Source organism: Prinia subflava, chromosome 17 (genome assembly GCF_021018805.1).
Source record: "Prinia subflava isolate CZ2003 ecotype Zambia chromosome 17, Cam_Psub_1.2, whole genome shotgun sequence".
Classification (NCBI taxonomy): Eukaryota; Metazoa; Chordata; class Aves; order Passeriformes; family Cisticolidae; genus Prinia; species Prinia subflava.
The window spans coordinates 14983708-15003097 of NC_086263.1; the positions used below are offsets into that span (position 1 = coordinate 14983708).

General features: G+C 57.1%; 2 protein-coding genes across 5 annotated transcripts; one reads left to right on the forward strand and one right to left on the reverse strand.

The window, feature by feature from the left end:
* Window positions 1–3147: 3147 nt before the first annotated feature.
* Window positions 3148–13914, forward strand: CIAO3 (cytosolic iron-sulfur assembly component 3). 2 transcript variants are annotated; one of them, XM_063414581.1, is made up of 11 exons: window positions 3148–3302; window positions 4531–4626; window positions 5679–5822; window positions 6016–6148; window positions 6766–6900; window positions 7183–7301; window positions 8633–8762; window positions 8987–9059; window positions 10835–10966; window positions 11957–12114; window positions 12827–13914. In XM_063414581.1, the coding sequence occupies exons 1-11, from the start codon at window positions 3237–3239 to the stop codon at window positions 13063–13065; spliced, it is 1425 nt and encodes a 474-aa protein (XP_063270651.1). In that variant the 5' UTR covers window positions 3148–3236; the 3' UTR covers window positions 13066–13914. The 2 variants fall into 2 exon arrangements, with proteins under 2 accessions (XP_063270651.1, XP_063270650.1); XM_063414580.1 differs by lacking the exons at window positions 3148–3302; window positions 4531–4626; window positions 5679–5822; ... (3 more) ...; window positions 8633–8762; window positions 8987–9059 and having other exon boundaries at window positions 9337–10966.
* Window positions 13876–19174, reverse strand: LOC134559635 (hydroxyacylglutathione hydrolase-like protein). Of its 3 annotated transcripts, none has more exons than XM_063414586.1 (8): window positions 18852–19174; window positions 18051–18115; window positions 17662–17779; window positions 17121–17229; window positions 16905–17008; window positions 16347–16394; window positions 16192–16271; window positions 13876–15773 (listed from the first exon to the last, which is right to left on the reverse strand). In XM_063414586.1, exons 1-8 carry the CDS (start codon window positions 18954–18956, stop codon window positions 15608–15610), a joined length of 795 nt encoding a protein of 264 aa, XP_063270656.1. In that variant the 5' UTR covers window positions 18957–19174; the 3' UTR covers window positions 13876–15607. The 3 variants fall into 3 exon arrangements, with proteins under 3 accessions (XP_063270656.1, XP_063270655.1, XP_063270654.1); XM_063414585.1 differs by having other exon boundaries at window positions 16347–16445; XM_063414584.1 differs by having other exon boundaries at window positions 16347–16448; window positions 18852–19161.
* Between the last annotated feature and the right edge of the window lie 216 nt (window positions 19175–19390).

Here is a 19390-nt window from a genome sequence, read left to right on the forward strand (position 1 = left end):
TATATTATGCATTTTATATATTTTATATCTATTATGTAATATGTATTGTATATAATTTAATAAGGGAAACTGCCAAAAGCACACCAGTTAGCTGTACCAACTTTCCTTACCTTTTCATTGCACTGTTGAATTGAATATTCATGAACACGATATACATTCGAATATTTCTTTAAGTTTGGGGTTTGTTTTGGGTTTTTTTAATATGTTCTGGGAATTCTTTAGCTTTGTTTGGTCTCTGGCTCGTCGTGCAACAGCGCAGGTTTGATTTTTGGGGTGGTGTGTGTCATTTCTCCACAATGTGTGTGTCATTCCCTCACAACGTGAAGAAACCATGATCTCATTTTAAAAAAATCTCTTTTTTCTCAGGGACTGTCGGGAATTTCGGATGCCTGTGGGTCAGGGCTGGGTGGCTGCAGGCCCTGGCACGGGGCTGTGCGAGGATGTGCGAGGTGACACCGGCGAGGTGACACCGGCCCCGTGACCCGGGGGTGACGCAGCCGCTCCTCAAGTGTCACCTCCTGAGAGGTTTTCACAAACAGGACAATATTTGCTTCACCAAGGAGTTTGTGTCACTGTGTTTGCTCAAGCCTCCAGTTCCGAGCAGGGAATCTGGGAAAAGAAGAGATTTTGGCTCCGAGGTGCTGCTGAGCCCACGCCCAAAATGCCAGAGGGGTCAGCAGAGCCTGGCACGGAGGGTTTGTGGTTTGCAGCCCTGTGTCCCCAGGAAGGAGGGACAGGGCAGCAGGAAATGGCCTCAGGTTGCACCAGGGGAAGTTTAATTTGGAGATTAATAAGTTTTTCCTCATCCAGAGGGGTGCCCGGCCCTGGCACCACTGCCAGGTGGAGTCACAGCCCTGGAGGGATTCCAAAGCTGGGCTTGGGGACAGCGCTGACCTTGGCAGTGCTGGGGGAATGGTTGGGTTTGTAAAGGTCTTTTTAAACCTCAGTGGTTCTGTGATCCCCTCAGCAGCCCCTCACCTGAGGGGGGTTTGAAGCAGCAAGGAAGGAGAGAGGGAAGGTAAAGGTGTCAGAGAGCTTTTCCTACCACCAAGCACTCCAAACACTCTAAACCAAATTCTGATTTATCCCCTCTTCTGGGAGCTGGAGAACAAAACCCCAAACACTCCAACCCCTCTAAATCCCAATTCTGATTCATCCCCTGCTCTGGGAGCTGAAGATCAAACCCTGCCCTGGCCACGCACCCCTCCCACAGCTCCTCCCATGCCACAGGGACAATGGAGACACAATAAAAAGGCCAAATATTGTCAAATATCTGTTTGGAGCTGGGATTAAACCCCAACCATCCCACTGTACCTTCCTGCAGGTTTACACAAGAGATTTTCCTTGGCTGCTCCCTGCCTCCCTCTCCCCTGTGTAATATTTGCATTGCACAAGTCAGAAACCACCCACGGGTAACGCTCCAAGCCCTGCAATCCAAACAAGCTAAAAAGGGAAAGGTGAAAAAGGAAAAGTGGTGGCTCTGACGTGTGCTGTCCCTCCGTGCCCAGGCTGGGTGGCCCAGCAGCCCCTCTGGAGAGCACAAACGTGTCCAGCAGTGTCCCAGCCCCACCTGCTCAGGCCTTGGGGACACTCTGGGGACACTCCTGACACACCAGGGCCAGCAGGGAGGGGTGTGACAGGTTTTAGGGTCAGCAGGAGAGGGATTGGCAGCAGGAGGAGGCTCAGGGCTGGCAAAGGCTGCTCGGGAAGAACCAGCTCATCCCATCCCACCAATCCTATGGATCCCATCCTATCCCATGGTTCCTATCCCGTCCCATGGATCTCATCCCATCCCATCCCATCCCATCCCATCCCATCCCATCCCATCCCATCCCATCCCATCCCATCCCACTGATCTCACCCCATGGATTCCATCCCATCCCATGGGTTCCATCCCATCCCATAGGTTCCATCCCATCCCATGGGTTCCATCCCATGGATCCCATCCCATCCCATGGATCCCATCCCATCCCATGGATCACATCCCATCCCATGGATCCCATCCCAGGCTCCCCAGAGCTGCCAGGATCCAAACCCCCGGAGTTGTGCCGTGTTCCCCAGGGCCAGGTGAGGCAGGCCCAGGTGCTGCCCCAGCCCCTGCTGGGGATCCCCAGCCCCCCCAGGCTGCACAAACTCCCGGGATTGCCAGCACCCCTCATTCCAGGAAAAGCAGCTCCCGAGGAGTCGGCTCCAGGAAAGGGGCTCTGGGTGTCCCCAGGTGCTTCTGACAGCAAGGCTGGCACTGGGGACAGCACAGAGCAGCTGGACCTGCTGCGGGTACAAACAGAGATACAGACATGAGAATAAATGTAAATTTAAATAAACATGTCAGCATAAATGTAAATGTAAATGCAAATGTAAATGTAAAATGTGTGCAGAGTCACCTGCAGTGGGTGCCAGGTCCTGAAAAATCAGAGAAAACTCAACAAATCCCTGTCTCTGCCTAAACCCCAAATGTTCCCAGCCTTAAATGCTGCCCTTAAATACCCCCTTAGCACCTGGCTGTGCTGAGCACCTGCAGGGATTTACCTCAGCACACAGGAGGAACTCCACCTAATTTTGTACCCCATTCTCATAAACCTTTAAATATATTTACATTTACATTTACATTTACATTTACATTTACATTTACATTTACATTTACATTTACATTTATATTTATATTTATATTTATATTTATATTTATATTTATATTTATATTTATTAATTTTAGTATTTATGTTTATACGTTTGTTTGGGGTCTTTTTTCAGAACCTGAAACATCTGCTGGGATTTAATCCTGGGATTCCCCTTGAGGCAGGAGATTCACAACAGCCCCCAGCGTGCAAAAGGAGTCACACCAAATTTTTCTAGTGCTGACACCTTTATATTTGCTTAGAACACCAAGAGACCTTATCTAGTATTAATTTATCCTAAAAAGTTGATAATTACAGGGCAAAATTTAAAAATGTGATATTATAATTGGGGGTGCTTTTACGACGGTGCTGCAGGTCGCTTTGCGGCGGTGTGGCAGCCCCGTTGTACGGCAGTGTGGCGCCTCACTTTGCGGCGGTGTGGCAGTCCCGTTGTACGGCAGTGTGGCGCCTCACTTTGCGGCAGTGTGGCAGTCCCGTTGTGCGGCAGTGTGGCGCCTCACTTTGCGGCAATGTGGCAGCCCCGTTGTGCGGCAGTGTGGCGCCTCACTTTGCGGCAGTGTGGCAGCCCCGTTGTACGACGGGCGGCGCTTTGCGGCGGCCATGGCGGCCCGGTTCAGCGGGGTGCTGCAGCTGACGGATCTCGACGATTTCATCGCCCCCTCGCAGGTGGGGCCACCCCGGCGGTGACAGGGCTGGGGACTCCCGGGGCCAGCGGCTCCAGAGGCTGCCGGGCCCTGCCTCTGCCCCGGCAGCCGCGGGGCGGGCGCTGGGGAGGGGCGCGGGGGTGCCGCCCTCAGCCTTGGCCCCTGTCGCTGTCACCGCGCGGGGACCGTGCCCGGCGCCCTCAGAGCTCCTCCCGCTGCTCTTGGTATGGGAGAAGGGGTAAAAGCGGAGATTCGGTGCTGTCCCTTCCACCTTGAGCGGGGCAAGGCTCGGGGTCGCTGCGGGGTCGCTGTCGAGTCCCAGCCCCGAATCTCGGCTCAGCCCCAGCCCGCTCGGGGGGCGATGTGGGATTCTCACCTGGAGCTCCCCAGGAAAACCTGGAGCCTGGAAAGGTTCCCGTGGCTGGGAGGGAGCCCGCAGCCATCGAGAGGGAGCTGCTCCTGCGGGAGGCTTCAGGCGCTGCAGAAATGCCAAATGTCAGTCCTGGGTGTGTTTGAAACACGGCAGGAAAGGCAGCCGAGATGAGATGAGATCGGTGGAGAGGGAAAGAGCAAACCCTGCTCATTCTCCGTGTGGATTTGGGTTTGCCAGGGAGTTCTTCACGTAAATCGGGAGCTCTGCTTTGGTGTTTGGAGGCAAGGATCGAAATGAGTCCTTCCTGCACTTCAGCCTTCCTGCAGGCTCTGAATCCTGCAAAGATGGATTAATTTAGGGGGGAAACCTCAAAGGAGAAGTAGGACAAGGAGTCACGGGATGCTTGAACAATAAAAACCGGATAAAATTCAGGAAAACCCCTTGGGACCTGTGCCGGGACAGCAGAGCAGTGGCAGCTCCTCAGAGCCCCTGCTGGCACCAAATCCCTCCCCGGGTGGGGTCTGCAGGGAGGCTCGGGATTTGCTCCCGGATTTTGGGCAGGAGGAGCAGGAGGAGGAGGAGGAGGAGGAGGAGGAGGAAGGGGCTGGCCAGGCTCTGCTGCTGTCAGAGCTCCACAAGCACAGCTGGGCTGTTCAGAAAGAGCAGAACGCTCCCGTGGGGCTGGGATGATGCTGGAAAAGTGTTCCTGCTGTCCCAGAGCGGTGAGCAGCCTCTGCTTTGGCATTTCCTGGCAGTGCTGGAAGCATCTGGGGGAAATTCCCGCCTGGATTGTTGTTTCCCAGCAGCCAGAGGAGCTGTGTGATCCCCTCATTCCTGCTCAGCCCCTCTGCCTCGCTGAGCTCTGCTGCTCTTTCAGGAGTGCATCAAGCCCGTGCAGCTGGACAAGAAGCCTGGAAAAGCAGCAGCCAAGATCAGGATCGAGGCTGATGGAAGCTATTTCCAGGTCAATCAGGTGCGTGGGCTCTTCTGTTCAGTGTGAAATCCCAGGAAAATTAGTGTATTTTAAGCGTTTTAATTATCTACATCCATTTAATGCCTCAAAGAGATGCTGTCAGCATTCTTGGTTTTTTTTCTTTTTAATTTATAATCAGTAATTCCAAATTTGTGCCACTTTAATGCTCTGAAACACTGACATTAATTACTGATTAATATAAGAGCAGATAAGCTGAAATTGTACTAAATTGTACTAAACTTTAATTTATCAGCATTTTAATTTATAAATTCATTTCTAAGCAATCATTTTATAATCAGTAATTCCAAATTAATCCATTTTTTTCTGCTCTGAAACACTGCCATTAATTAGTGCTGATTTTCATAAGAGTGCAGATAAGATGAAAAGTTTATTTATTTTATGAATGTTTAAGGATTGGCAATTCCAGGTTGGTTGTGACAATGTCCTTGTGCTCACTCAGAGATATAATCAAGATATTTTTAATAAATCTTGCTGGATTTTTTTTTAATAAATAACATTTCGAATTATTCTTTAAAAGCTTGAAGAATTCAGAAGCTTCCAAAATTCAGGCTGAGTTTTTCCTGATTTCACCAAAAAAAGCTGGCACTGCTCAGTTAAGCAAGTTAATTCCTCTAGGAATGGAACTTTAGGCAGATTTTGATTTAAGAAAAGGAGGATACAGCACTTCAAAGGAGTCTGGTTCCTTATTTTAAAGCTGTAATTGTGCCTCGTTTCCTGGTCCATTCCTGGCTTTGCTGATTAGAGGAGAATCTCTTGGGAAAATCAAATTATTGAGGGCAGATAGAAGAGAAAATCTTCCCTTCCAGTGTCAGGGATGAAACCCCTCAGCAAATTCCCCTTCCTGTGCCAAATAATCCCATTAAAAACAGCCAAGGTGGCTTTGTCCTCATCTTATTAAAAATAAAGATTTATTTTTAATAATAAACCAAGAGAATCAAAACAGCAACATCATTAATATTTGTAATAAAGTGAGGAAACTGCTCCTTGGATGCTGGGATCAGAGCTGAGCCTGCTCTGGGTGGTTTTTGCAGGATGGGGAAGCACAGAAGCTGGAGAAGGCCAAAATCACCCTGAACGATTGCCTGGCGTGCAGCGGCTGCATCACCTCTGCTGAGAGTGTCCTGGTCAGCCAGCAGAGCCACGGGGAGCTCTGCAAGGTGCTGGCTCTCAACAAGGTGGGACCCTCATCCCTGCAGGAAAAAAGGGAAAATCCACGGGAAAAGGGAGTTCCAGAGCCCTGACTAATCCCAGGCTGTTCTTGCTGCACTGTGGTGGTTTGTTCTCATTTTTAAAGGGTTTGGGGTGAATTCAGAGTGAACGTGAGGAGCTCTGGGTGCCACAGTTTGGGGTTGTTTGGGTTTTTTCCAGGCTGCTGCTGCCCACGAGCAGAAAGTGGTGGTGGTGTCTGTGTCACCCCAGTCCAGAGCCTCCCTGGCTGCACGGTGCAAGCTGGGGCTGCTGGAGACAGCACAGAAGCTGACCACGTTCCTCAGGAGCCTGGGCAAGTGTGGGGCTGAGCTCTGTCCCCTCTGTCCCCTCTGTCCCCTGGGCTGGGGCTGGTGGGATTTCAGCCCCCCGTGGACTCCAAAGTGTCCAAAACTTCTGTCACCCAATGAATTTGGAGGGAGGGAAGGAGAGCTTGGGAAAAGGAGGGTGGGGGACTTTGTGTGAGGGTAACAGGACAAGGGGAGGGATTTAAACTGCCACAGGGCAGGGTCAGGTGGGATATTGGGAAGGAATTCCTGCCTGGGAGGGTGGGGAGGCCCCGGCACAGATCCCAGAGCAGCTGTGGCTGCTCCATCCCTGGAAGAGTCCAAGGCCAGGCTGGATCACCCTGGGACAGTGGGAGATGTCCCTGCCTGTGGAACTGGCTGAGCTTTAAGGTCCTTCCCAACCCAAACCATTCCTTCAGTCTATAAAACCTGTACAGAACCACTGAAAAGATCTTCACATTTTAGATTTCCCCTCCTGCTGTCCCTTTCACTCCTCTTACCCTGCTCAAAATGTTCCCTGTCCACTGCAGGGCTCAGTACCTGTGCCTGAGCTTGTTGGAGTGGAAGTTTTTTGTTGTATTTTGCTGTTTCCTGAGGGTTTTAACCCAGCTGCTGCCCTGCCCAGGCGTGCACCACGTGTTTGACACGACCTTCTCCAGGAACTTCAGCCTCCTGGAGAGCCAGCGGGAGTTCGTGAGCCGCTTCCAGAGACAGGCAGAGGACAAAAAGGCTCTGCCCATGCTGGCCTCAGCCTGCCCAGGTATGGCTCCAGCCCCAGCTGCACCTGAACATCCAGCACTGCTCGGAGAGGTGCAAATGGAGGGTTCTACCTGCAGGATTGCTCTCCTGACAGCTCTTGGGGTTAAAGCAGGGCTGAGACATCTCAAAATCAGTCTGGTCTTACTCTTGCTTTGCTGTCTGTGCTGCACTGAGGCTGTAAATGGTTATTAATGGGCACTAAACCTGGGGTTTGGGGAGATTGGGCAGAGTAAAGGTCTGCTGCTTGTTTTTTAATTTAATTTGTTAATTGTGTTCCTTCCAGGTTGGATCTGCTACGCAGAGAAAACCCACGGCAGCTTCATCATTCCCCACATCAGCACCACCAAATCCCCCCAGCAGGTCATGGGCTCCTTGGTCAAGGGCTACTTTGCAGAGCAGAAGGTAAAGCTCTAGAAATGCTCTTCTACTGCAAAATGTTTTAAAAATGCTCTTCTACTGCAAAACTCCTCAAATTCTGCACTTCAGGCTGAGGCTCTGAAACGTTGCTGTGTTACTCACATTTAAGGGTCAATATTGCCTTGCAGAAGGCAGCAAATCCTCACTTCTGTCTTAGCTAATGAGTAGTAATTAGGGTAGAACACTAAGCGTGGGCCAATTAAAGCCTCTGAATTATTTGGGCAAGCTGAGGAACCTAATTGTCAGTGTCTTTGTGCTCCTGTTGTTTAAAGTTAGGGAATAATTCCAGATAAGTGACCCCAGCCAAGGCTGCAGTGGGTGCTTACGTGCAGATCCCGGCTCCTCTGAGGATGATCCCTCATTCCCAGCTCGATGTTCTGCTGCTGTCCTTAGCCTGTGACCTCTGGAATCTCTCCAGCTGGGGCTGGGTGTCCCCGGGCTGCAGTTCAGACAAGGAGGGGCTGCAGCACCACTGGGGTTGAGGGTGGGGTCTGGCGAGCAGTGCTTCCACACTTGCACGAGGCAGCTGCAGATTTGGGCCAAAATTTGGCAACTTCTGGGAATATTTGGCATGAGAGACTGAAAGGGTGGCCTGGGGTCAGTGAGCTGTTTGCTCAGCCTGGGTTTATTGCTTGGATGATCCCGAGGTTTCTGTGGGATCATGGCCTGGAGGGCTGAGCTTTGGGAGCAGGGAGGAAGTTTATTCCCTAATGGCTTAATTAGGGATTGGCTTCTCTGCCTGGCCTTGGATCATTGCACCGGAGTGAGGGAAACTTCCAGGAGCTGAAGGGAGCCTCAGGAAAGATGGAGAGAGGTTGTTCCCAAAGGCCTGGAGTGCCAGGACACAGGGAATGGCTGCCCACTGCCAGAGGGCAGGGATGGGTGGGCTATGGGGAAGGAATTCCTCCCTGGGAGGGTGGGCAGGCCCTGGCACAGATTCCCAGAGCAGCCCTGGCTGCCCCAGCATCCCTGGGAGTGTCCAAGGCCAGGCTGGACAGGGCTTGGAGCAGCCTGGGATGGTGGAAGGTGTTGGGGTTGGAACTGGATGAGCTTCCAGGTCCCTCCCAACCCAAACCTTTCCAGGATCCCGTGAAACCTGTGCAGGACCATCACTGCTGACCCTGACTGCAGCTGAAATCGGCTTCTAGGGGAGAAATCATTTCAACTGTGCCTAAATACATAAATACACAAATACTCAGCGATAGTGGGGATCATTCCAGGGCACAGTGGCATCATTCCCCCCTCTCCTCTTTTCCTGGGATGCAGTCCCTGAGGACAGGGGGACTTTGGCAGCCCCAGGCTCGTCTCTCTTGCAGAACCTGCCCCCTGACAGGATCTACCACGTCACAGTCATGCCCTGCTACGACAAGAAGCTGGAGGCCTCCAGGCCAGACTTCTTCAACCAGGAGTACCAGACCAGGGATGTGGATTGTGTCATCACCACAGGTAAGCAGAGCAATTCCCAACTCCAGCTGATTCTGGGAGCCTTGCAGGGTTCCCTGGCTTTAATAAGCCTTTGTCTCTGACAGAGGTTGGATATTGATCTATATTTACATTTAGTAGTGCAAATCATACCCTGTTAAAATGCAGGTGCACTTCAGGGGCTGCTCTGTGGGGTTTGTTTTCCTGTATCCCAAAAATAAGAACTCTTTGTGCCTGTTCTGCTCTAGGAGAAGTGCTAAAGCTGCTGGAGCAAGAAGGAGTGTCCCTGGCAGACGTAGATCCTACTCCTCTGGACACCACGTAAGAACTGAATCCCATTTCAGTCATGCTCCCTTTCCTCCAGGATTTAGGGAATTCAGAATTTCCCTGTTCCCTTTCCTCCAGGATTTAGGGAGTTCAGAATTTCCTTTCCCTTTCCTCCAGGATTTAGGGAGTTCAGAATTCCCCTTTCCCCTTCCTCCAGGATTCAGAGTTCAGAATTCCCCTTTCCCTTTCCTCCAGGATTCAGAGTTCAGAATTCCCCTTTTCCTGCTGTTTTTTACACAATTGTGTTTGTCCTTGCTTTGGTTTCTAGTTTCTTGAACCAGAGCAATTAGGAGTCAAAATACCTAATGTACAGAACATGATGAAATCCCACTGGACAATCCCTGCAGCTCCTTTCATCCCACAAAAAGCTGCTGCAGGCTTTGGGAAGGACAAGAACCTGTCCCAGTGATAAAAATTTCCTGAAGCAGAAGCTGCTGCTCCTCGTTACCAGAGCCACTGCAGAGATCCCAGAATTAAAGCAGAAATGACAAATATTTAGGTCACCCAGTTAATCTGCAGAAGATTGTTTGTGAGAAATGACATTTAAGATGTGTCAGCTGGGACTGGGCTTGTTGATCCCAGGAGGAACCTCTGCCCCAGGGCCACACCGGGGTGTGCTGGGCTCACGTTTTGGGCTCTGAGGTGGCAGCAGGGCTGGTTCTGGGCACTCTGAGCTGCCTTTGCAAGGGGAACATCCCCGGAGCTCCTGGCACCTGAACACAGCCAGGCTCAGCAGCAGCAGCAGCTCCCTGAGTTACACAGGGATCATTGGAGAATCCTGCAATGGGCCGGGTGGGATTCAAAACCATCCAACCCCAAACCCCTCACCCTGCCAGGCTGCTCCGAGCCCCTTCCAGCCGGGCCTGGAACACTTCAGAGAGCCGGGGACATCCCCAGGCTCTCCGGGCACCCCGGAGCTCTCAGTGCTCCCCGGGAGAGGGCAGAAGCTGCTGCGGTTCCCCGCAGCCGCCGGGGCCGTGCCCGGTCCCCGCTGTCCCCGCCGGGGCCGTGCCCGGTCCCCGCTGTCCCCGCCGGGGCCGTGCCCGGTCCCCGCTGTCCCCGCCGGGGCCGTGCCCGGTCCCCGCTGTCCCCGGGGCCGTGCCCGATCCCCGCTGTCCCCGGGGCCGTGCCCGATCCCCGCTGTCCCCGGGGCCGTGTCCGGTCCCCGCTGTCCCCGCCGGGGCCGTGCCCGGTCCCCGCTGTCCCCGCCGGGGCCGTGCCCGGTCCCCGCTGTCCCCGCCGGGGCCGTGCCCGATCCCCGCTGTCCCCGCCGGGGCCGTGTCCGGTCCCCGCTGTCCCCGCCGGGGCCGTGCCCGATCCCCGCTGTCCCCGCCGGGGCCGTGCCCGATCCCCGCTGTCCCCGGGGCCGTGCCCGGTCCCCGCTGTCCCCGCCGGGGCCGTGCCCGGTCCCCGCTGTCCCCGCCGGGGCCGTGCCCGGTCCCCGCTGTCCCCGCCGGGGCCGTGCCCGGTCCCCGCTGTCCCCGGGGCCGTGCCCGATCCCCGCTGTCCCCGGGGCCGTGTCCGGGGCAGTGTCCGGGGCCGTGCCCGATCCCCGCTGTCCCCGGGGCCGTGCCCGATCCCCGCTGTCCCCGGGGCCGTGCCCGGTCCCCGCTGTCCCCGCCGGGGCCGTGCCCGATCCCCGCTGTCCCCGGGGCCGTGCCCGATCCCCGCTGTCCCCGCCGGGGCCGTGCCCGATCCCCGCTGTCCCCGGGGCCGTGCCCGATCCCCGCTGTCCCCGGGGCCGTGCCCGGTCCCCGCTGTCCCCGCAGGCTGGGCGGGCCGGCGGAGCTCAGCGCGCACCGCGGCGGCGGCTCGGGCGGGTTCCTGGAGCACATCTTCAGACACGCGGCCCGGGAGCTCTTCGGCATCCACGTGGGCTCCATCCGCTACAAACCGCTCAAGTAAGGCGCTGAGAGCCCGCAGAAAACTCTTTTCTTTCAGGAATTCTCGCTGAGGGGCTGAATTGGTTTCTTTTTGCAATGTTAAACTTCATTCCCAGGCTGAGGATTGGCTGCTCCCTGCCGCGGCTGCTGAGCAATAAATCAGGCGATTCCATGCAGCCAGGGAGAATTTCCCAGGGAGAATTCCAGCCCCTTCCCCACCCACACCCCCTGGAGTCTGGCCTGGTGGATTTTCCCACTGATAATTTTTAGAGTAATTATAAAATTTTAGGGTAATTGAGAAGGCAGAGCTCTCGTGGAGCTGGGATTCCTCACCTTGGATCAGGCCAATTAAAGAGATTTGTCGCTGATTATTGATCCCAGAAAACCTCGTGGGAGGGTTTTGGGGCTCTGTTTAAGTGTAGTGAAACAGAAAATAGATCAGCTGAGTTTGGGCACTGAGGCTCACCCACCTGAGATTCCTTCTGACTTCCCAGTTATAATTTAATGTATCATTTGGAATTAATTATATCCCTAATTAGCAGTTTTTATGTTTAGGATTCCCTGCTTTAAGACGCAGAAAAAACAGTCTCAAGAACTTGATAAAAATCAAATAACCCTTTTTTTGTCAGGACTAGGTATTCCCACTAACCTTAGAAACCTGGAATCCTCCATCAGGGTTTGTTCCTATGTTTTATGCTCCAGCAGAAGTTAAAAATCCCCTCAGGGGCTCCCCCAGTGTTGGCTGAAGGAGCTCAGGGCTGTCAGGCTGCCTGTGCTGAGCTTTTCAGGCTTCATCCAGCACAGGTGTCCTCCAGCCAACTCTGCTCAGGTGACCCCAGCGATCCTGGAAGGCTCTGGAAGGAATTCCTGCCTGTTTTCCTTGGCTGGCACAGAACTAGGACAGCTCTGAAATGAGATTCACAAAGAATTTGGGTTTTGCACGGGGCCCTTGGAAGCTGGAAATAGAAACTGGTTTGGAGGAGGCATTTTCTGTGCTCTGCTCCTCAGGAACAAGGACTTCCAGGAGGTGACCCTGGAGAGGGATGGGGAGGTGCTGCTGCAGTTCGCCCTGGCCTACGGCTTCAGGAACATCCAGAACCTGGTGCAGAGGCTGAAGAGAGGGAAGTGCCCCTATCACTACGTGGAGGTCATGGCCTGTCCCTCAGGTGAGGCTGCTCCCAAACCCGCCCTGGGAGGAGCTCCAGGGGATGCAGGGCAGGAAAAGGGGAGGATTCTCACAGCCCCAGAGCTGTGTGGGCATTTTCCTGCCTCTGAGCCAGTAATGCCTCAGGGTTTAAGGAATTGCAGCTAAATTCCATCACACAAAATCTGCATATTTAATGAATTAATTGCTTTTAAGGAGGGTTTCCTGAGCTCTTTGTTACCTGAGAGGATTTTCCCCTTGAGTTGCCCCAACCTGACCATCACACTTCCGGAAAAGGCTGCTGTGGCTGGTGGAGAAAAAATGACAATATTTTATTCCCTGTTCCCTTTCCTGCCTGCTGGCTCCCCTGGGAGCAGGGGCCACTCCTGGCTCGTGGAGCTGCTCCTTGCCAAGGACTCCCCCAGCTCTGGGAGCCTCCCAGAGCCCATCCCAGCCCCTTTTCCCTTTCCTCCAGCTGAGCTCCGAGGCTGGGCTCACCTGGATGGGGCTGTGGCCCCGTGCTGGGGGCAGGAGATAAGAGCTGGCAGGAGATAAGAGCTGGCAGATTCCCAGCTGGGACCAGCCCTGCCCTGTGGCCCTGCTGCTGGGAGATAACTGGGAGTGCACCTCCACTCCTGAGCTGTTTTCATCCCTGCAGCCCTTTGCAGGAGCAGAAGTTAACTAGGATATTTTCCTTTTCCCAGCTGAAGTTCTTCATCCTTTTCTTCCCCCAGGCTGTTTGAATGGAGGAGGGCAGATCAGGCTGGAGGGGGAAGGCAGCAAGGAGCAGCTGCAGGAGGTGGAGAGGCTGTATGAGTCCCCGAGGGCCGAGATTCCCGAGGAGAACCAGGCTGTGAGGGAGCTGTACCAGCGCTGGCTGGGGGGCTGGGGCTCGGACAGGGCGCGGGAGGTGCTGCACACCCGGTACCACCCCGTGGAGAGAGCAAACTCTGCCCTCAGCATCAAGTGGTGAGGGCTGCCCGGCCCAGGAGCTCCTCAGTGCCTTCTGAACGCCGAGCTGGGATTCTCCCAGGCCTCTGGGCAATTCCTGCCTCGGGGAATGTGCCTGGCACTGCTCGTTCCCTCAGCTGGAGGATGAGGGAGGGGAACAAACCCCGAAGTCTGACAGGAGACGCTTCAGGAGAGGCAGAAATGCATCCCAGGCTGCTGGGACAGAGCCTGCACTGCTCCAACAGCCCCATTCCTGCCAGAAGGGAGGAATCCAAGGATTCAGAGCCCAGCTCCAGGCTGAGCTTTGTGCCACAGCCTGGCATTCCTCCCCCAGGCCTTGCTGGATTGTCACAGCTCTCAGGTCTGTGGCTGCCTCTGCTGGAACAGCCTCATTTCATCAGAACTGCTCTCCTGAAGCCTGGAGGGGTCACATCTCCCTGCCCTGCAGGAAATGTGACCTCTGTGCCCTCAGAGAGGGGGATCCAAGCCTGGGATCGTCCCTGGGGCTGCCTCAGTGCCTGCTGGAAAAGGGCTGGAGTGAATGCTGGACAGAAACCTTGTGATTCCTTTTCCTTAAATTATAATGATTTATACCAAGGGCAATTACATCTCTGTCTTTTCTTCCTAAACACAGCAGGGAGTCAGGGAATTGCCACACTGACCCACCCTCAGCAGCCACTCACTGAGGGATGAGATCCCTAAATCCAGACAGAACAGGCACTTCCTGCTGGATAACATCCTGAAATTAGGAGAAAATAATTCCTCACCTTGGGGCTGGCAGGAACCAAAGCCTCCTCTGCACTTTATCCCAATGAATCCACACAGCAAAGGGTGATTTTCATGTTTTTAATGAAAAGCTTTCCATTTTTCAGCTGTTGCTGATCATTAATGACCTCACAGTGTTCTAAGGCACCCAGCTCCCCCTGCTGCCCCTCCCCTCCTTCCCGAGGAGCAGATTGGTGCTTCCAGTGAATTCCCTTTTCCATGTAGGGCCTTGGCTGAACCAGGGAATGTGGGCAGGCTCCACGTGCACCTCAGCCCAGAAATGCACAATCAGAGAAGCTAAATTAGCTGGAAACGAACTAAAATAAGAAATGAAACAAGCAGGGCTCTGCACTTTGCCACTTCCCCAGTTCCCAGGCCACCAACACAGAGGTCTCACACCCAGGATCAGGTTTGGATCCCAGATCTGCATTTCTCCCAGCTTTGAGGTGTGGAGCAGACTCCCTGCTCCCAGCACAAATAAAATTCCAAAGGAACACGCAGGGGACATCCACAACTCCAGCATTTCATGGAAACTCAGGAATTCAGGCCATGGTACCAAGGGAAGTTTTGCAGCTGGATAAATCCATTTCCATGCAGGGAAATAAATCCAAACTATAACTTAATAAAAGGAAAAAAACCAAGAAAACCTTGGTCCAGTTTGTAGCACAGGAAAAAGCCCCAAACCAGACCCCAGTGGCAACAAAGAAGTTCACAGTCCACACATGCAAATCCCTGAAATCAACTCTGTCCCAGTGCTGGGAGCTGCCATCAAACCTCATTTTCTGCACAAGAAAAAAAAAAGGGGGAATGACTTCACGGGTGGAAAGTGCCTCCCCACAGCTGCAAATAAAATTCTGCTCCTTTCTCAGACCTAAAAAGGGATAAAACACAGCCCTGGTTTTGCACAAAGTGAAGGCTGGGAGCCCCAGCTGCTCCCCAGCTCTCGAGGACAAGGCAATGTCCATGGGGTTGGCACCAAGTGTTTTCCAGTTTTTATCTTGGGAAAAAGCACAAAGCAAGGGATGCCTGGCAGCACTGTGTTCTTGGCTGCCTAAAATCTGTCCCACCTTGGGAAATCCCTCCTGGGGCACAGCCCGGATACCCCCCAAGGGCTTCTGAGGGCTCCCCAAGGCCGGGCTGGGAGCCCCAGTGGGACCTACAGGAAAAATGGGAAAAAAGAGAGGAAACCCCCACGCAAGCCCTGCTGTGATTTGTTAGGGGTTTGTTCCACAGGGCTGGAGCTGGGTGGGCACTGGTGCCACCAGTGCCACCAGTGCCTTCCCAGTTTCCCGTGGGGATCCAAGCGTCCATCCCCGGCCCGGGAGGGGCCCAGGGTGGCTGGAGCAGGGCGGGCAGGGCCAGGAGGGCTCCAGGAGCTCCAAGGCCACCAGGACACAGCCCTTGGGCAGGACACAGCCCTTGGGCAGGACACAGCCCTGGGGCAGGACACAGCCCTGGGGCTCTGTGGGCATCCCTGAGCATTCCCGCTGTTCCCTGCCCTTCCTCGGCTCCCTTCCATGGGAGGGACAGCTGGCAGCTCCTGCACTGACCCCAAAACAGGAGCGTCCCCTGCTCCAGGCCGTGTCCTGACCCTCTGCCAGCGTCCCAGCACCAAGGGAGGGTCCCACAGCCTGGACACTCCAAAGGGGTCCGGGTGCTGCTCCCCAGGGAGTGCCAGGAGCCAGGGGGAGCGGAGCAGAGCAGCCTCACACAAGCAGGTTAAAGACAAGCTCCAGTCCCAGCTGGGAGCGAATCCGAGCTGGGCACAGCCAGGAGGGAGCCCTGGCACCACAGGGATGTCACTTCTTCTCCAGGAGGGGCCCGAAGAGCCCCCAGTCGAAGGCCAGCATGGCCTGGGGGTTGGGCCTCTCCTTGGGCTTCTTGAAGTTGTCCCTCTCGGAGCGCAGCACCCTCAGCACCTCCACGGGCTCCGTCCTGCCCGTGAACCTCTGCACGGGCTCCTCCCTGCAAGGGGACAGCCCGCTGTGCCCGTGGGGACAGGGGGGACCCCCACGCCGCCGGGATGGCCAGCGGGGCAGTGCCACCCTGTGCTGGGCACTGCCGGGGGTGCCCCATGGCCAGGCACCCTCCCCTGGCTCCGGGCTGGGATTTCCCATCCGGCCATTGGGAAAAGGGACAGTGCTGGAGGGGAAAAGGAGTGGATTTGGGAAAAGGGATGGTGCTGAAGGGGAAAAGGAGCAGATTTGGGAAAAGGGATGGTGCTGAAGGGGAAAAGGAGTGGGTTTGGGAAAAGGGATGGTGCTGAAGGGGAAAAGGAGTGGGTTTGGGAAAAGGGATGGTGCTGAAGGGGAAAAGGAGCAGATTTGGGAACAGGGACAGTGCTGGAGGGGAAATTTGGGGGCAGGGGCCCAGCACTGCTTACGTGAGCCGCAGGAAGGGGTTGTACAGGAACTCCTCGTGCAGCGTGGAGGGCACCGTGGGCAGGTCCTCGTCATCCCGCTGCTGCAGGGAGCACAGGGAGTCCAGACCCTACTGCCACCCCACGCCCCTGCCCTGGCACAGGGCACAGCCACTCACCCTGGCCCACGCCAGCTTCTCCTTCACCGCTTCATTCTCCGGCTCCACCTTCAAGGCGAATTTGAGGTTTCTGACGGTGCATTCGTGGCCACAGAAAATCTTCTGCAGGAGGCACCCGGCATCAAACCCACTCCCAGTGCCAGAGCCGAGCCCAGGATCCTTGCCCTGAACCCGGGATCCCTGCCCTGAACCCGGGATCCCTGCCCTGAGCCCTGGATCCCTGCCCTGAACCTGGGATCCCTGCCCCGAGCCCTGGATCCCTGCCCCGAGCCCTGGATCCTTGCCCTGAGCCCAGGATCCCTGCCCTGAACCTGGGATCCCTGCCCCGAGCCCTGGATCCCTGCCCCGAGCCCAGGATCCCTGCCCCGAGCCCAGGATCCCTGCCCTGAGCCCTGGATCCCTTCCCCGAGCCCGGGATCCTTTCCCCGAGCCCAGGATCCTTGCCCTGAGCCCGGGATCCCTGCCCCCAGCCCGGGATCCCTGCCCCCAGCCCGGGATCCCTGCCCTGAGCCCCCTCCTGGCTCCAGGAGCCCTCCCCAGGCAGGGGGGGACACTCACCGTGTCCTTGGGCAGCGTGCCCAGGATCTGGGTGAGGTTGGTGTGCATCTGCTCTGCCGTCCCCTCGAAGAACTGCCCGCAGCCCCCCACGAACAGGGTGTCACCTGTGGGACAGGGGTGGGCACCGAGGGACCCGAGTGCCGGGGATGGGGGTGCCAGGGGGGGCTGGGCTCAGCCCAGGAGCGCTGAGTGTGGGGGACAGGGAGGGCGTCATACCTGAGAAAAGCGCCGGAGCATCCGGGGAATCGTCCTCCCACATGAAGTAGCACATGTGGCCCGAGGTGTGGCACGGGGTGAAGAGGCACCTCACCCTGATGGCCCCAAACTGGGGGGACAGAGGGTCAGGGTCGCACTGAGGGGGACAAACAGACCCCCCAGACCTCCCCTCGCCCTGCCTGGGGCCCAGCAGGTCACAGATCCCACGGGGCTTTGGGTGGGTGCAGCCGTGTCTGCTCTGATGGCCCCAGCAGAGGCTGGGACCCTCCAGCACCCCCCATCCAGGCTGGCACTGGGATGAGGCTTCTCCTCCAGCCCAGCCTTGAATCCTTGGGGCCACATCTGCAACCGCCCCAGGGCACCAAGAGCCGAGCATGGCCTGGTGGCACCAACCCCACCAGGGACCACTGGGGACCACTGGGGACAGTGTGGCCACCCCACTCCGCTCCCCATGGTGCCACCCCACTGGGGCCCACGGTGCCACCCCCCAGGCACGAGGGCTCCCTGCCCCGGGTGTCCCCGCGCCGCTGCAGCCACGCACCGAGAGCTCCTGGCCGTGGGTGACCCTGTGCGTGAGGGCCCCGATGCGCTCGTCAGCCCCGAACACCCACAGGCCTGGGAAGAGCTGGGCCAGCTCCTCATTGCCCCTGGCGTGGTCCCTGCGGGCACAGGAGGGAATGGGATGGGCACTGGGAATGGGCACCGGGACTAGGAATGGGAGCCAGGACTGGGAATGGGCACTGGGATTGGGAATGGGTACCAGGACTGGGAATGGGCACTGGGACTGGGCATCAGGATTGGGAATGGGCATCAGGGTTGGGAATGGGCACTGGGATTGGGAATGGGCACCGGGACTGGGAATGGGCACCGGGACTGGGAATGGGCACCGTCCCTCTGGGGACATGGGCACCCCGACCCAGCCACACCTACCAGTGGTGGTGGGTGGTGAGGATGGCCCTGAGCACCACGTCCTCCTTCCTGATGATCTCCAGCAGCTGGAAGGGACCCAGAGCAGCGGTGAGAGGGCAGAGGAGGTGACACACACACCCACACCCCTGTGACTGTCCCCTGTGGCACCGCTGAGGGTGGGACAGAGGTGTGCCCTGAGGGGAGCGGGTGGTGGCACTCGATGATTCCACGGGGATGGTGCCGATTCTGGCCATTCTTAGGGAAGGCAGCGAGGAGAGCACGGGGACACTGCCACAGCAGGGACCCGCTGGCAGTGCCACCCAGCCTGGGCACAGCGAGGGCCACACGGCGCTGCCAACCCCGGCACGGCTGCCAGGAGGCTCCGGATGCCGAGAGAACATCCAGGGCCAGGAACAAACCCCGCGCTCCTCCCAGGGGAAGGAAATGCCCGAGTCAGCACCAGGCGCTGATGGGTTGGCACAAGGGACACCAGGGACATCAGGGACACGGCGATCCCGGCCGCTGCCTTCCCGGCTCCTGGAAAACGGGATTGGGCAGGGGATAGCCGCTCCAGAGGGCTCCAGGGGGTCACTCCCGCCCCAGAGCGGTGTTTGGGGTTATTCCCCCTGGCTGTGGGGTCTGCGGGGTGGGCAGGGAGCGGCTCGGGCACCCCGCGACCCCCGCACCGACCCCACATCCCGCGGCTGCTGCAGGGCTCTGTCCCTCCCGGGGGATGCTCCAGCAGCGCCGGACCGGATCCGCCACCGCCACCGCCACCGCCACCGCCACCGCCACCGCCACCCTCCCGGGGGACGCGCTCACCCTTTTGGGGACCGTGGCGTCCACGGCCACGGCGTGGCGGGTGCTCTCCTCGATCACCAGGTACATGTAGTTGTCCTCCAGCACGGAGATCACCTTCACCTTCATGGCCCGGGGCTGCGGGACCCCGGCGCGTCCCCGGCGCCGCCGCGGGGCGGTGCCCGCCGTGTGCGGGCGGGACGCGCAGCGCGGGGCGGGGAGACCCGCACGGCCCCGCCCGGGCCAGCCGGGGCTGCCAGACCCGCACGGCCCCGCCCGGGCCAGCCGGGGCTGCCAGACCCGCACGGCTCCGCCCGGGCCAGCCGGGGCTGCCAGACCCGCACGGCCCCGCCCGGGCCAGCCGGGCCCGCCCTGGCACCGCGGGAGGGAGGGGTTCCCCCGGGCCAGCCCCCCCAAATCAGCCCCCAGTGCCAGCGGGGGCGAGGGGAGGGATGGGGGGCGCTGAGACCGGTGGCACTGGTAGCACTGGTGGCTCCGGATGGAAACAGCAGCGGCGGGAGAAGGTGCAGGGTGGTGCCGGACACTGAATTCCTGCTGGGGGT